At 48.1% G+C, this 15,848-nt stretch overlaps 2 protein-coding genes across 8 annotated transcripts in view; one reads left to right on the plus strand and one right to left on the minus strand.

The window, feature by feature from the left end:
- Positions 1–11,761, plus strand: part of ASCC2 (activating signal cointegrator 1 complex subunit 2) — a 28,128-nt gene extending 16,367 nt beyond the window's left edge. For 2 of the 7 annotated variants that reach the window (XM_082325505.1, XM_082325506.1), the window contains 6 exons: positions 280–494; positions 2,565–2,684; positions 6,179–6,403; positions 8,176–8,284; positions 8,847–8,923; positions 9,595–11,759. In XM_082325505.1, the coding sequence (XP_082181631.1) occupies positions 280–494; positions 2,565–2,684; positions 6,179–6,403; positions 8,176–8,284; positions 8,847–8,923; positions 9,595–9,763 (915 nt within the window). In that variant the 3' untranslated portion in view covers positions 9,764–11,759. Of the gene's footprint in view, positions 1–279; positions 495–2,564; positions 2,685–6,178; positions 6,404–8,175; positions 8,285–8,846; positions 8,924–9,594 lie in introns of all 7 variants that reach the window. The other 5 variants (XM_082325503.1, XM_082325504.1, XM_082325508.1 and 2 more) reach the window with 3 other exon arrangements.
- Positions 11,762–12,596: 835 nt separating this feature from the next.
- UQCR10 (ubiquinol-cytochrome c reductase, complex III subunit X) lies at positions 12,597–15,766 on the minus strand. Its single transcript, XM_082324853.1, has 2 exons — positions 15,599–15,766; positions 12,597–12,876 (listed from the first exon to the last, which is right to left on the minus strand). Exons 1-2 carry the CDS (start codon positions 15,737–15,739, stop codon positions 12,829–12,831), a joined length of 189 nt encoding a protein of 62 aa, XP_082180979.1. The 5' UTR covers positions 15,740–15,766; the 3' UTR covers positions 12,597–12,828.
- Positions 15,767–15,848: the final 82 nt, after the last annotated feature.

Genomic DNA, 15,848 nt, shown 5'->3' on the forward strand with positions numbered 1-15,848 from the left:
TAAATGCACAGTTTATATGTTATTTGAGGAAGGGATTCTCCAGAGTATTCGTACTGACTCAGGGACAGGCACAAGTAGTTGTGTGCCCAAGTCTGTGTCCTAGAGCTTGCGTAGTATAAACAGCTTAGCTGATTTCTCTTTTTTTGACTTCAGTCTTTGACTTCTTTGTGTTTAAATTCTGATAACCCAGACTGCTCCTTTCCCTTAATGCGCATACCTGCCACCCCTCAGCTGCTATCCCTTTCCAGTAATGCCACCGATTCTGTTTGGTGTATGTAGTGTGCTGGTGCAGCTGCTGCGCCCATCGTCAAGGTCTCAGGGGTGGAGCTGGACTCTCTGATCTCTCAAGTGAAAGACCTGCTGCCAGACCTCGGTGAGGGCTTCATCCTGGCCTGCCTGGAAGAGTACAGTTACAATGCGGAGCAAGTGATCAACAACATTCTAGAAGATAAACTGGTGCCGTACTTGGATAAGCTGGACCGAACAATGCAAAGGTGTGGGATAACTTCTGGCGTGGCTTTGATGCCTTTTGTTTTTTCGTTTGTGGGTTATCATTAGGGTCTAGAGCACAAGTCTTATGAGGAGCGGCTGAGGGAGCCGGGGTTGTTTAGTCTGGAGAAGAGGAGGCTGAGGGGAGACCTTATTGCTCTCTACAACTGCCTGAAAGGAGGCTGTAGCGAGGTGGGGGTTGGTCTCCTCTCCCAAGTAACAAGTGATAGGACAAGAGGAAATGGCCTCAAGCTGCACCAGGGCAGGTTTAGATTGGATATTGGGAAAAACTTCTTCACCAAAAGGATTATCAAGCACTGGCACAGGCTGCCCAGGGAAGTGGATGAGTCCCCATCTCTGGAGTTTTTAAAAGACGGGTAGACGTGGTGCTTAAGGACATGGTTTAGTGGTGGACTTGGCAGTGCTCAGTTAACGGTTGGACTTGGTGATCTTAAAGGTCTTTTCCAACCTAAACAATTCTTTTTCTATGATTTAACATCATTCTTATTGAAGGTTAGACACTTGTAGAGCTCTGAGAAGTTGCATGTGCATTTTCTAGGCTTAGATAGCTGGAGTGAGAGCTTCTCATTGCCATCTGCCACTAGCTTTCTGCCCTCGTTGCGTCACTGCAGAGGACTGGAACATTCACTGTTCAGCATCTCTGTAGAGCAGGTGCTTCGTTGTGTGTTGTGATGGGGGGACAAAAATACTTGTACATTAAACACTCGAATAAGAACCATTAAAATTCCATCATGGGGACATGGGCTTAGCCTGGGCTGGGCAGTAGAATGTGTTGCCTTCAAAAGTTATTTTGCTGCAGAGGACAGGGTGTTAAAATCCCAGCTGTCCTGCAGGAAAGGGCATCTTCAAAGGAACCAACTCAGCTGAAATTCAGCCTGCAGAGTCAAATATAGTATTCGAAAGGCTACTGTTTTGCGATTGAAGATAAACTAGAGAGAGCTTGGAAATGGCAATTTAGATCCATTTTTGTCTACCCTTTGACAAACTTGCCAGGCTTTTGCTTGCTTCTCTGGGTTGTACATGGGATGTAGGGTTTATAGCTGGCAGTGGAATTGAGTTGTTTTAGTTCGTCTGCAGCTGCTAGCATGTGTTTGTGCTGCAACAGCAGTTTCTGACTGAGTGTCAGGATGTGAATGTGCTGTTTGTTCACATTTCGTGGAGGAATGGGCAGACTGTCTCGTTGCATTAAAAAAGGAAAGCATCTTTATCAGAAAAATGATGTAAAAAAAAAAAATCTTAGTTTTGCAACAATCTTTATGCTCTCACAGTCAGATCTGCTGACTTTGGCATGAGTGATGTGGGGTGGGCTTTTGGAAGGGTTGTTCTTTTTTTCTGGAAAGCCAGCAGTTACAGAAGATAGAGCTGGATTTTCTTTCCTGCCTTTTGCATCTTGAAACAAAACTGTCAGTTCTATAGCAAATGTAGAATTTTGATCACTGCTGATTTTAAAAGTGAGCACAGCAGCGTTTTCAAATGCCCAGCTGAGCTAACAGCACCAACAAAATGAATGTAAAAAAATGGTCTTTTGACTTATAAGTTGAACAAATGTAAACCTGGAACCCTGAGAAAGAATTAAGAAGGAACCATAGGGAGATAAATATCCTGAAATCAACAGTGGCAAATTATTGGAATTTTTTCCAGCATGTAATTCATCATACTTAGTGGTTGGCTTTACTGAGTCACTTGTTTGAGACCAGCAGTCTGTTGAATATTGCATGCTCCTGTACAGTTTTACTTATTCTTAAATGAACAGAAGAATTTTCTTTTTGCTTTCTGTAAGTTGCTTTGGTTTCCCAACAAAGATAAGCTTCAAAAACGGTGCCCTTTATCTTAGATCAATGCCATGTAGTGGTCGTGCATGTACTATAGCGTGGCTGTGAAATGAAGGAATAGCAATCTGTGACCCAGACAGCCAGCACCACGGAGAGGATCTTGGCATGCTGTGGGTGACTTTGAGACTGACAAAGAATAAACCGAGGTCTTAGGAAGGAGAGGACTTGGTCTTCCTCAGTTCACCTTTGTTTTTATTCTCTCCTTTTTTTTTTTTTTAACAGACAGCTGAAGCCAGACCCTACTCCTCTAGTCACTTCTCGCTATAATGTTTTCCAGAATGATGAGTTTGATGTTTTCAGTAGGGATTCAGTGGATGTTTCCCGGATACAAAAAGGCAAGCGGTGAGTATCGTGCGCCCTTAATTAACCCTGTCTGTCAGGAGGAATAAATATCTGTGAACCTGCAAATTTATTTCTCGTACAAACCTCCTGCAGGAATTTGTTGGCAGGGGGTAAGGCTTATCAAAAATATTTCCCACCTGTTTCTTCTGTTTCTCTGGGAAAGTAAAATGAGATATTATTACGGGGTTGGTTTCAGTTAGTGTTTTTCCTAATTGGCTTTCCTCTGTATGCTGCTAGAGATTGCTCTGCCAAGCTCATTTGCAACGTCAGGCTCTTGCTTCTTGGTTTTAATGTTAAACTTGTACTGAACAACAAACCTTGCAAAGCACCCAGCCTGGGCTTGTGACTCAGAACTGAGAATAAATAATGATTTGGTTTAGATCCAAGTGAAGCTTCAATATCCATCTACTTCAAAATCTGATAACACTCAGTGGCTTAGACTTCTTTTGTTGTTCCTGCTGCTGTAAGCTTCCTGCAGAAGGACATTTACTTTGCTTTCCGCCTAGTTTGGCGTGTTGTGCTGTGCCACGCTCCATGCAAATTTAGGTTAGGGCATTGTCCTGCTGGCTCCCATTGATGTCAGCTGTATCTCTATAATATGGTTGATTTGTTTAGATTTTTTTTATACACTTTCGCTAACCAGCCAAGACTGATCTTCATGTTGGTATGTATCTACCCAGAATGTAAATAGAAGTCTGGCTGGAGACTGAGCCACGTGACCCTGGGAGCTCCCAGCTAAGGTTTGGTTGCAAAGCTGCATCAAACTCTCAGGAGAAAACCACTTTTGTCCCAAAGTCCAGCCAAACAGCTTCTCAGCAGCAGTGCTGTAGTGTTTATACTGGCTCGGCTAGGCAAGAGAACAATTTCTTTTCTCTCTGGCCAAGGCAATGACTTCTGAAGTGTCCATAGCTAAGAATTCACAGGTACAATCTCTCTCCTTTCTCCTCATCATGTTGCCTGGCTCAGAGTGCCAGCAGGTGCCTTGTCAGCAGGAGCCTTGTGCACAGGCGCCCTCGGTTCTCTCCCACCTCCCCAAAGTGTTGCCCATGTGGGCGGCTGCAGCAGCAGCCGGACGAGGCGCTGTCTGAGCTCAGCACAGTGCATTCAGCACATGGAATAACCCTGCTGGGAGCTCCCTCTGCAGATCATTAACAGAGCTTTGAAAGTTGTAAGTCATCCCAGAGCTGGGTTGTGGGACCCTGGTCCCATGGCATTGCCCTCCGGCTGCTGCTAAGGAGGCTGTGTCTTCTCTCCAATGGTAATGCCGCTCCTTGAGAAAGTTGTCATCTCTTCTGCTATATTGTTACGTGACCTCTTGGGATTATCCTCTTACTGCTGCTGTTCCTGGTGTCTCTTGGCCTCCCTCAGGCTATGTCTTTGTTTCAAAACAGTTCTTCTTACACTGAGAACGCTCTCTCTGCAGGACTCCAGACATGTTATTTATGTTTTGAGTGTGTTTTTTAAAACCTGGAGGTAACTAGCTAGGATCAGCAATGCCCAAAGTTGACCATATCTAACTAAATCAAAGGATAAGTTTTAGTACCTTGCTCTGTAGGCTTTAACGTTCAGAACTCCATAAATACAAGGAGCGTCCTTTCAGCAATAAAAGTGCAACTTCCTCAGTAGTCCTTGTTCCACAACAAGAAGCCTGATGCGTTAGCCAAGTGTCGGGGTAACAGGTTTCTCCTAGCCGAGTTTGAGATCTGCTTTGGATTTGAATTGTATCAATATTTTTTTTTTTCTCCTTCTTAAAATCTTTTGCTCACCAAATTCTGCTTGTATTTAGAGTGCCGTTGCTGCCTAAGCATGATGTAGCAATAGTGCTTCAAGAGCCAGATCAGGTTGGGCTAGCTGCTGTGCGGGTAAGCATAAGCAGTTTGGGGCAGGGACGGTTAATGTGAAAGAGAAAGCCACACCAGGATGAGGAGAGAAACAAGCACGAGGAAATGAACATACCAGCATATATGTGATTCTTTGCTGATGCTGAAAAGTGATCTCACCTGTCTCTGCCTGTCCATCCATAATTGCTAGCTGAATCTGTCTCTGGAAGTCAGAGCATGTCCTGAACACTGTGGGACTAGAGGAGTTATCCCACTGTTTTTCCTGGAATTGGTGTCTGAAACATTTCATTGCAGCCCTTCTGCAGTCATCAGACCAGCTCAACAGGAAACAATTATCAAATACTTAGTTCAGTCTCATGCTGAGTACCAACAGAAGATGTTATCCCAGCCTAGGTATGTGTGAACTAACCACAGGCTTTCTAGGGCATTTTGGAGCTAAATGCAGGCATGTAACAGAGTGAGTCACAGAAGAGAGGGGAACCACATCTATCTGTAATGTTACTTTGTTTTGAGGTCCTTAATGAAAATCAGGCTGCTTAGATCACTTCCCCACTGCTTGCTGGTATGTCACATAAGTCTATCCATTCTTGAGTCACTGACAGTCTGCCTTGGATGGGTTCTTTCTCTGATAATATCCAGATGCCAAATAGATCACTGATGCGTGTTCCCCCTAGGCTTTGAGGGCTATAAGTTGTCCTGTGAATACTTGACAGTGGAATCCCTTGCTGCTTTGCTGTAAACATATACTTGGCTGGTCTGAAAAATGGGACTTCAAAGAGTTCATGCTTGTGCAGCTTGAGACGCAGCATCTCAGTGGCTGCTTTTTAATACCTCTGTCAAAATTCTGTTTCTTGGTCTTCCCTTTAAAATGACTATAACTTACTTGCCTCCTAAATTAAAAAAAAAAAAAAAATTTACATGCAGTGCTTTGAGATAGGTTGAATCAGAATCACTAGTCTACTCTGTTTTGTTTGTTTCATTCTTAGTTGTGCTTATTCTAATCCTTACTTGCTGCACTGGTAATTTTTTGGCTCTCCCCATCTACATTCGTCGTTTGTATCTCACGTTTGTAAGCTAAGGTTCTTGACTATAGGAACATATGTGTCCGTGCAGCAGTTGCTCTAATGCAGCCCTGGTCCGTGATTTGCAGCTGTGCGTGCTACCGCAGTGAGACGATACTGCAGCACGGTGTTAGAGGGCACTCTGGGCCTTGCAGAGCCATCTCGTAGGCTGGAGTCTTAGCCCTAACAGCTTGCCATTCAAGATTCATGGGACTTCTTGTGTTATTTGGATCTTGGCCAAATTTCAGCTTGAATATAATTGCATTTGGCCTCCTGTAAAAGCTTCCTTTCTGTCTCAAATGACAGTGGCGGTCTCCAATTCCTGTTCTTATCTGCTGTGTAATCTTGCTGGGCTTCTGTTTAAAAATGACCTTGTTCCAAGCCAGGAGTGGCTGTTTTTAGTAGCTGGACAAACAGCCCTGTTATAAATCAGAGGGGAAATAGGTAGGCTTAAGTAGTGCTTGTGGAGTTTGAGATCAGACTTCTGTTGCTTCGGCTTCCACTTACTAACAAGAAAAAAAGTAACTTATAGAGAAGATCTTTACACTGCCTTTCTGTGTCTGCTTCTCTGTTTCCATGCTGTGGAGTGCAGGAGGGAGAAAGACACAACCAGGAGTTTGCTGAATGACAAACGCCTGGTTGCTGAGCAGAAGGAACGCTACAGCCAGTACAGCGTGATCGTGGAGGAGATTCCTGTGCAGCAAGGAGAAGCTCAGCTCTACAGGGAGGACTATGAGGACGAGTACGATGACACTTACGATGGAAACCAAGTGGGGGCAAATGATGCTGACTCAGATGATGAGCTGATCAGTAGGAGGTGGGTGCTGTGGCTGCAGTGAATGGGAGGCTGATGGGAATCACCACCTCACCACCTAGAGTTGTCTGGCTCGCACAAACCTGTTCAACGCTGGGTTTTGGCTCTGTTTCTCAATGAGGACGTGCATGCTTCAAACCACCCCTTTTTCTGCTGCTTTCTCTGTAACGTGCAAGGAGGGAGATTTGGGTCTCTCCTCTCCTGTTGGTAGGGAGTGTTGCCATGGTGTGCACCCAGAACGTTGTCAGGCTTCCGCTTTCTGTGTCTGCAGGACTCAGCCATTGCCTCAATGAATCAACAGATCTAAGAGGGAAATTTGCCATGGTGTTGAAACTTGCACTCACCGGTGCTTCTGCTTATAGAAAGCTATCCTGCAGCAGGGGAAAATGGGCTATCTTGAATAACCAGGATTGAGTGTAGCTGGGCAATGTAAAATGGCTGGTTAGCAAAGGAAAAGTTCAAAATTTGGAAAAATGTACAATCAGACTTCTTCTCCTTGCCAATCCCCTCTGATATCTGAGAGTGCTGACACCTGGAATTCAGTCCTTGATGGACTGCACAGCACTCTCCACAATGACTGACAGCTGAAGACAATTAGCTTTTAGGAAGCAAAGGGTTAGTTTGGGATGGGGGTTGTAGAATATTTATTTTAGAAATAAGAGCTAGAGATAGAAAACGTGTTTTAGAAGCTGGTTTAACATTTGTGAAAGTGGCCTTTTAAATTCTGATGTATGATGAAGATGTCACCATTTCTAACCTCAAACCAAAATGCATCTTTGGAGTTCCTTTGTCCCTTTTTCCTTTTTTTTTTTTTGTTTTGTTTTGTTCCCCCCCCCCCAGCATGGTGAGGCTTCAATTTAAATCCTTTTTGTGGTTTGCCTGTAACAGTGTGGCACTCAGGTCTTTTCCCCTATTTCAGGTGCTCACTGCTCTTAGAGAGGCAGGGGAACAATTAGTGGATGTTACTGCTGAAAACTAGATCTATAGGTCTGAAGTAACAAAGGCTTTTCTGGTTTTACATTTATTTCTTTGACAGTGGAATGGTGGATCTGAATTCCAATAGAATTTAAGCACATGCACACACACATACATACATACTAAAGAAGAGCTATAGGTATGTGTTAAATTCTGCCTCCACCCCCCCCAGGCCCTTGGCGTGTTCAGGGTGATTCATAGAGCTTGACGGATTTCTCCAGGTATTTCCCCCTGTGCAAAACTGGGGCACAGCAATGAAATTGGGGCTCTGTGGATAACCGCTGAGCAGGTTTTAGAGCACAGCACTTTCTGAGCATTAATGTTTCTGTCTGAGTTTGAGCTTGAGGTTTGAGGGTTTGTCTGTGTACCGTAGGTGCTCCCTGACTGGTGAGCTAAAGCCTAGCAAAGTGTACTCCTTACTAATGCCTTGTGGCTGTGCCTGGATCCCCTTCTCCCAGAGGAAGCAGTTGTTTCCTTGGAGAAATTCCTTGTGAGCTTTCAGGTTTTTCCTGACCTGCTCCTTTTTTTGACTGTTATTATTTTCAGTAACAATGTCATAGTGAACATTCCCCAGCGAAGAACATGTGTTCGTTAATTGCCCATAGTAAATGTGTCATTAGCTACTGTTTGGGGTTTTTTTTTTTTGGTTTTTTTTTTTCCTTCAGAAGAAGCAGCGAGTCCATGAAATTTGTAGACTCTCATTTTCAAAAGATGTGATGCAAACCCAAAAGGATATGCTGTTCAGTGAAACGTTTGTGGCCGCACTGTCTTCATTGCTGACTGTTTGTCTTAATTCTCAGGCCATTCACAATTCCTCAGGTCTTGAGACCTAAAGGACAGGAGGAAGGACAGGAAGAAGAGGAAGAGGATGAAGAGGAGGAGGAGGAAGCTGAAAAGGAAAGAACAAAGGTGACAGTTTGTGGTTGGAGTTGCGTTAAGATTTACCATATGTCTTATCCGCTTCACCTGCAGAGTGATGCAGAGCAGATTTCCTCTTTCAGAGAGTGAATCTTTTAACAGTAGCATGGAGACTGAGCCACTTCTCAGAGTGGCTGCTTCTGTGGTCTGCTGGACTGTGAAATGTCCCCTGAGTACAGCTCTCCACTGCCTCCTAGGCTAACCGTACTAGAGCAATGACACTTGCTCTGTGGAGAGGTTTAATCTCCTTTATTCCATAGATGGATGATGCCAGCAGAACGCTTTGAGGGTCACTAACACTCTGTTGTCATGGATATACTGGAAATAGTGATGTTGATGGTGTTGCTGGCAGAGGTAGGATGTGGGAAGAAGTCTCAGTCAGTTTTTCTGCCAAGTTTTGTGTTTAGAGTCACTGACACCAATCTTGCTGGCTCAGCCAGAAGCGATAATGAACAATGACTCTGTTCCATGGTCCAACAGAATCACCTCCTGCTCTAGCCTTTTGCATGATGCTGATGAGTTTACTGACCTCTTTCCTTCCTTCCCATGGTAGGACCATTTTGTGCAGGACCCAGCTGTACTGCGGGAGAGAGCTGAAGCCAGGCGGCTGGCTTACCTTGCGAGGAAGGGGTAAGTAAGCATCTCCCTCTGCGGGGTGAAACTGTGGCTCTGCAGTTAGCAGGTGTTTTGCTGCTGACTGGAATTGTTGAGGGTATACCTGTTCCTTAACATTCCTGTACGTCAGGGTCACTACCACGGTGGTGTTAACTTCCTCACCCAACTTTTACTTCATTGCTTGTTGTTCTATCCCATCAAATGGGTAGAATGACATTTCACCAGCCATTTGTTCCCTTTTGTACTATTTATAATTCTGAGAGTTTTATTTTCGTACTGGCTCCTTGCGCCCTCTCCGCAACTCAAGCGGGCTTCCAGGCCACGCAGCGGGCAGCTCTGAGAGCAAGGCTTCCCTGTAACAGTCTCTTTATCATAAGCAGCAGAACCCTGTGCAAGATAGGATCTTGGAGAGCACAGCTTCCCAGAGCTTGAACAGCTCCCACAGGGGTTTCAGGACAGTTTAATAGCTGGCTTTAGCTGACAGACTCAGTGTATAGAAGGACGCAGCCATTGCGTGGCTAATGCTGATGCTCAGCTATTGCAGAAGGCCTGCAGAGCTGGGGTGAGCCGAGGCTCAAGGCCCGATGGCTCAACTCCCCACACCCAGTTGTTTCTCAGGATTGGCATATTTTGTCCCCCAAGTGTACAGTGTGCTCGTTGTGATGTCCGTTTTCTGTGTACTCCAGGCACAAGCACGACAGCTCTGCTGTTGTTGGGAATGTGAAGGGCCACGGGCAGAACCGGGAAACAGTGCAGGAACGAAGGAAGAAGGAAGCAAACAAAAGCACAAGAGCTAACCATAATCGACGAGTCATGGCTGACAGAAAGCGGAACAAAGGCATGATTCCTTCCTGAAAAGACTCTTAGCGCAGGTGTTGCATCATCCCCAGTCCTCTGCTTAGGCAGAGGCAGTGGTGCTCCACTCCCTCGGCACTCCCTTTGCTCAGGGGACTGGATGTCGTGGTTCAATACCTGGCACTTCAGCTCGTGCGGAATTGCACGCCCCGCAGGAGGGCTGCCTGTTCACAGAAAGGAACTGCCCTCCAGGCAGACCCTGGCTGCTCTTCAGTTTATAGAGAGACGTGTGTATGACGGTGGGCTGCACCGCGATGCATCGGACAGGCTGCACCAGCCATTCGTTTCCTTTTGTACTATTTATAATTCTGAGAATTTTATTTTCGTATTGGCTCTTTGCGCCCTCTCCGCAACTCAAGCGGGCTTCCAGGCCACGCAGCGGGCAGCTCTGAGAGCGAGGCTTCCCCGGAACAGCCCTCACAGCTTTCTGCTCCGCTGAAATGCCTTATCCTGAAGTACAACTTGAAGGTTGGTAGGAAACCGCTCAGGCTGTTCCCGTTGCCGACAGACACGCAGGAGTTCAGGTGAATAAGACCTTACCATAAATTTCTGTCCCTTGAGTGAGGCGTGTGAAAACAGAATGTGCAAATAAATGATTTAAATCTTTTAGTTGGTGTTTTAGGCTCTTAAGAACCGTATTGATCTTTAACTTGGAGGAATGTCAACAAGGCTTTTAATGTGCTGTGTCTGCAGGCAGTGACATTCAGTTGCTGTTTTGTGTTGGTTTAGTGGAATGAAATCTAGCCACAGCCACTGAGACTAAAGATACTTGAAAATCAGGATGGAGGCGTCCTAAGCAAGGTGACGGTAGTATGGAAATCGGAGTTGAAGGCAGAAGGGTCAGAGTCCCTGGGGAGCTGCCTCAATAACCGCTTGTCCCACTGTGAAGCAGAACTGCCCTGATCATCACGTTTGCTCTTGGGAAGGCTGGGAGCTAATAGTAAGCAGCAGTTTGTAGTTCCTGAAAGGACTTTCCCTACGCAGGGAGACGCACAAATTACTGAGTTTACTTTGTAACCTGTCTGTAAGGTGCTCAGATGTCGTGGCAATGGCTGCTACGCTGTGCCTAGGTGAGCCTGGAGTATCTGCCAGCACCTGGTGATAAAACTGTTCCAGTTGCTGTTGTCACGGAGCATTAGCACATTTTTGGAGTGATGTCCCATCACAGAGACAAACTTTTGGGTAAACAAGTAGGCTTTGCTTGGTTAATCTGCTCCGAGCGTCATCTCCCCACCACCACACTCTGTTTTTTCTCGTATTGCTGTATGAAGTAGAGCAGGCAAAAGTGCCTGGGGTTCTCACCTGCCTGCTGAGAAAATTAGCAGCGGGTTATGTAGCATTAGAGCTACTGTTCAGGGTAAACCTAGTGCTGCCTTCCCGCTTGCGAACGCCGCAGGAGTGCTTTGGTAATAAGCTCTGTAGGCACGTACATCGCCGCCTAGTTTTACGCAGAGGGCGGGGACTACAGGGCTGTATGATGAGCGCTGCTGCCAAACACTATTGTGCTGGGGCTGTTTTGGGAAAGTGTAGAAATGGCTGTCACCGTTATGCAAATAAGATGAAGTCCTGAGTGCTCCGAGGGCAAGATTTTTCTTTGCATATCAGTACTGCCCAAACCCCCTCATGACAGGGCATCGGAAAAAGGGAATTACATTTACCAACTTGCCCGAATCCACCGTCATGGGAAATCACCTGCTGGGATAACTAACTCTGCTCTTCTGTAGCTACTGTTCTCTGGACTAATAGCTTCATTTACTCTCCGCCAGTCCGCTACAATGCTGTCTCCCCCTTCCTAATACTGCATTCATCTTCAGTTCTTGCTTCTAAGAAGCTGCAAATCTCTTATCACCCGCTCAGCATAGCGTGAAGCTATCAGCACTGCAGACAGAGCTGGTAGTAAAGCAGGCAGTCTTAAACTCTACAAGATTACCCGAAGAAAGCTTAAACCATTCCTCTTAAGCATCTGTATAAAAGCACAGCTGGGGCTGTGAAAGCTGTAGTTGTTTTTTGCTCAAAAACCACAAGCACAATTTTTAAATCCTCTTTGTGTTCTTAGAGTAAATGTTTTACTCCTGACACCTATTTGCAAACCCAATAAAGCTGCTCTCGTTAGCACTGGCTCTAATTTGCTCTGCCTCATCCATTGCTAAAATTCCTCCTTATTAGTGAAAATATAGTGAGGAGGGAGAGATGCGGCTTCTGGGCTGGTACAGTGGGCAGAGCAGGAGTCACTCAGCCAGATCTTCCTACAGCCACCTGAGAGCCCAGAGTAATTAACTGAATCATTACCCTAACCAGTACCCGAGCAGCCCTTCCCTGTGAAGACAGACGCGTTTGAAGCGGCTGCTGAGGACGACAGGGGTGGACTCTTCAGCGAAGCTGCTGAGAAGAGAATTACTCCTTCCCCTCCGACAGTCAGCGGCTGGAGCCGCACGCCCAGCGCAGGGCTGAATGCTCCTGGCAGAGCTGCAGCTGCGGAAGGCAGAGGAGAATCACTTGGCTCTGCGAGGAGCCAAGAACCAGCACAGCCCTGCATCCAAGGCGTAGAGGATTTGCAAAAGAGCGTGTAAATTTAAGTCACTTTTCTTTGAACAAGGCTAGAAGAAAGCAGACAGCTCCCTACCCCTCAAAGTTCTCATCAGGCAGAAGCCAAGGGTAACGGCCGTAGACCACAGCTGTATAAATGCTTTCAAGTCTTTCAAACCATTTTTAGGATGTTGTGATTTCTTAGCATCTTGAAACTAAGGTGTGGGGCCATATTTAAGCATTCTCCATCTCCTAGATAAGGAGAAGTTACAAGCAGGCCAAAGGATAAGTCAGGTGGACACACAGGTATGAGACATGGACCAAGAATTTTTTATTTTAATACAGTAAGTTTGAGTACAGCAGCAGAACTCCTTGAGTCCATCTTGGTTTACATCATATCAGTAGGTGGCTGATATAATCTGGCTCGGAGTTGTTCAATCGGGAATCCATTTCCCATTTGATACAACCAGTTTCAGGAGACCGAATCCTTCTCTGCAGTGTCTTTTGCCACCCCAGGCTGGATCCTGCTGCTGAGCATTTCAGTCTTCACTTTTCTCATACTTGTGCTTGATGTGCTTCCACAGTTTCTGTAGGTCAAACAAACAAACAAACAAACCAAATTATAATCTTAGCCAGCTTTTCAGTGGTCCTGGGATAAAGTTTCACTTTAAAATGCAAGTTATCACGAAACCTACATCCGCAACAGGCAATAGCAAGAGAGGAAAGAAGAGTTTGTAGGAAAACACATCCACAGGTACCACCAGGGTACAGGACAGCGTGGGTGCTGTCACCCTGCGCTTCCCTGCTAAGGGGGGGCACGCCCTGCTCCACAACAGCAGCCCCCCACACAAAGGTTTGAGGAGCAGCTGAGAGGCCACGAGCCCACTCTGGGCACAAAAAGCTGCTTTCTGCTGTGGAAGAGACATGGTGGAACAGTTTTTCCTCTCACCGCTTTGTCTGTCTCCTCCACCTTCCTCCCCTTCTGTTGGGGCTCAGTGGGAACAGCACCCGCTGATACTGCCGTGCCCCAGCTCCCCTGCTCCGGGAGGAGGCGGCGGATGAGTCCTGTACCCGGGTCTGCGGGACAGGGAAAGCGCGCAGGGGGCTCCGCGGCTTTTAGACTAGAGAGGGAGGAATCTGCAGACATCCCGCTTCCCCTGTTCTCCTACTCTGGGAGCCGGTACTCCGGTCACATTGCCTCGGCTTCCCACTCAGACCGGGGAACATATTTCTGCTCCCGGAGATACGGGATGCACAGAAGAATCCTATTCCAGGTACTGAAACCTGCTGGCACAACGGGGACTGAGGGAAGCGCTGCACAAGGGCAAGGCGCGCACCCTGCTTTGCTGTTTGTTGTAGACAACGCTTTAGATTTTCAAAAAGAGTTAACTTTCTTGATAATTTGTTTTCAAACCCTGCTTTGAGGTCGGCCTCAAGCTGCGCCAGGGCAGGTTTAGGTTGGATATGAGGAAAAACTTCTTCACCAAAAGGGCAGTCAGGCCCTGGCCCAGGCTGCCCAGGGCAGGGGTTGAGTCCCCACCCCTGGAGGCATTTAAAAGCCGGGGAGATGTGGTGCTTAGGGACATGGTTTAGTGGTGGCCTTGGCAGTACTGGGTTAATGGTTGGACTTGATGATCTTAAGGGTCTTTTCCAACAAAACGATTCTGCACATAGATAATTAATGCTACAATTAAAAAAGGGAGTTGAGTGCAAAGCTGAAGTTCAGATATGATTTTATGTCAGCTTTTAACAAATGACTGTCGCTAAAAAGGAGGAGAGAGGGACCCTGGTCTCGCTCTTACTGTGTTTTCTCAGCTCACCCAACCCCTCGTGAGTTACTTCAGGGCAGTGAAGATGTCACTTTTTGTGGTATCAGTTCTCAGCTGGTTTCGTGACCTGGTTCAAGAGGCCAAAAAGCAGACATCGCGCTGGCAGGGAAGGCACAGGGCAGCTCTTTCCAGCATCAGAGCCATTCAGATGACCTGGCTATCCTGGGAAACTGCACCCTGGGTGCTCCGAGAGACCCGAGGCACATCAGCGCTGCAGGACGGGGAAGAGGACTGCTGTGCTGCAGACAGGAATGTGCAACACACTTAAGGTTTTTTTGTACTTGGTGCAAGGTGGAAATAACAGCACCTTTTCTTAGGGCACGCGCTGCATCACCTCATCCTGTCCAGGACACTGTTACATGTCCCGTCCATGAGACTCAGTGTCCAGGCAGTTATTATCCCATCGCAGCTCTACTTTGAAATGTAAGGATGACTTGACCCATTTCATTGGCACTGGTGAGGCCGCCCCTCGAATGCTGTGCTCAGCGCTGGGCCCCTCACCCCAAGGCGGCCATGGAGGGGCTGGAGCGTGGCCAGAGCAGGGCAGCGAGGCTGGGGCAGGGGCTGGAGCACAAGGCTGGGGAGGAGCGGCTGGGGGAGCTGGGGGGGCTCAGCCTGGAGAAGAGGAGGCTGAGGGGAGCCCTCATCGCTCTCTGCAACGGCCTGAAAGGAGGCTGGAGCCGGGGGGGTCGGTCTCTGCTCCTAAGCAACAAGCAATAGGATGAGAGGAAACGGCCTCAAGCTGCGCCAGGGTAGGTTTAGGTTGGGTATGAGGAAAAACTTCTTCGCTGAAAGGGCTGTCAGGCCCTGGCCCAGGCTGCCCAGGGCAGGGGCTGAGTCCCCATCCCTGGAGGGATTTAAAAGCCAGTGAGATGTGGTGCTTAGGGACATGGTTTAGTGGTGGGCTTGGCAGTGCTGGGGTAACGGTTGGACTTGATGATCTTAAAGGTCTTTTCCAACAAAAAGATTCTGCGATTCTATGATCTAACGTCCAGGCCTGGGACAGCAGACCCCGCTGTCCTGCACGTCCCAGCCACAACTTGACAGCACCACACATTCACCAGCCGCCATCCGTGGCCTCCACCAAGGGCAGACCGGGAAAGGCGGAGGGCTGCAGACCTGGGGAGTGCAACGCAAGCTCAATCCATTTTAACCTTCCCGCATCTCACCGTCTTTGATACCTTTTCCCCAGCGGCCTTCGCAGCCAGAGAAGCCCCAGAAAACACCGCAGCCCTGAGTACCAGGCGCCACGGCACCAGCAAAGCCTCCACAGGCCGGGCAGCGCCCAGCTGCGGCCCCGCGGCCTCCTCGGGGAAACCAAGGTCGCATTTCAGCCGGGGGGAGCGCCCGCCGCGGGCCCGGGAAGCCACGGGCAGCCGGCGGTGCGGGCCCCGGGGCCGGGCCCAGGCGGGGCCGGCCTGACCTTCAAGGCCGGGCCTACGCCCGGGTGGTCCCGCGTCGCGTCGCCGCCCTTCCTTACCCCCTCGTTGAGGTGCTCGAAGATGGCGTCGGCGCCCTGGTCGAAGGCGCGCTCGAAGAGGACGGCGCCCAGGACGATGGTGAGGGCGAAGGTGGAGGTGCGGCGGAACAGCGCGCTGTACGCCTGCCGCAGCAGCGCCATCTTGCCCGAGGGCTCTGCGCATGCGCTGCCGGGCGGTGGCGGGAAGGGGCCGGCGCGGAGCACTCTGGGGGTTGTAGGCAGCGGCACCCCCCGCCCGCCGCGGGGCCTT

Source organism: Platalea leucorodia (assembly GCF_965183815.1).
Source record: "Platalea leucorodia genome assembly, chromosome: 12".
NCBI lineage: Eukaryota > Metazoa > Chordata > Aves > Pelecaniformes > Threskiornithidae > Platalea > Platalea leucorodia.

Coding starts and splice junctions, on each gene's coding strand:
- UQCR10 (XM_082324853.1), bottom strand. CDS start 15,739: ATGGCGCTGCTGCGGCAGGCGTACAGCGCGCTGTTCCGCCGCACCTCC. Junction 12,877..15,598: donor TCGAGCACCTCAACGAGGGG/GTAAGGAAGGGC, acceptor TTTGACCTACAG/AAACTGTGGAAGCACATCAA.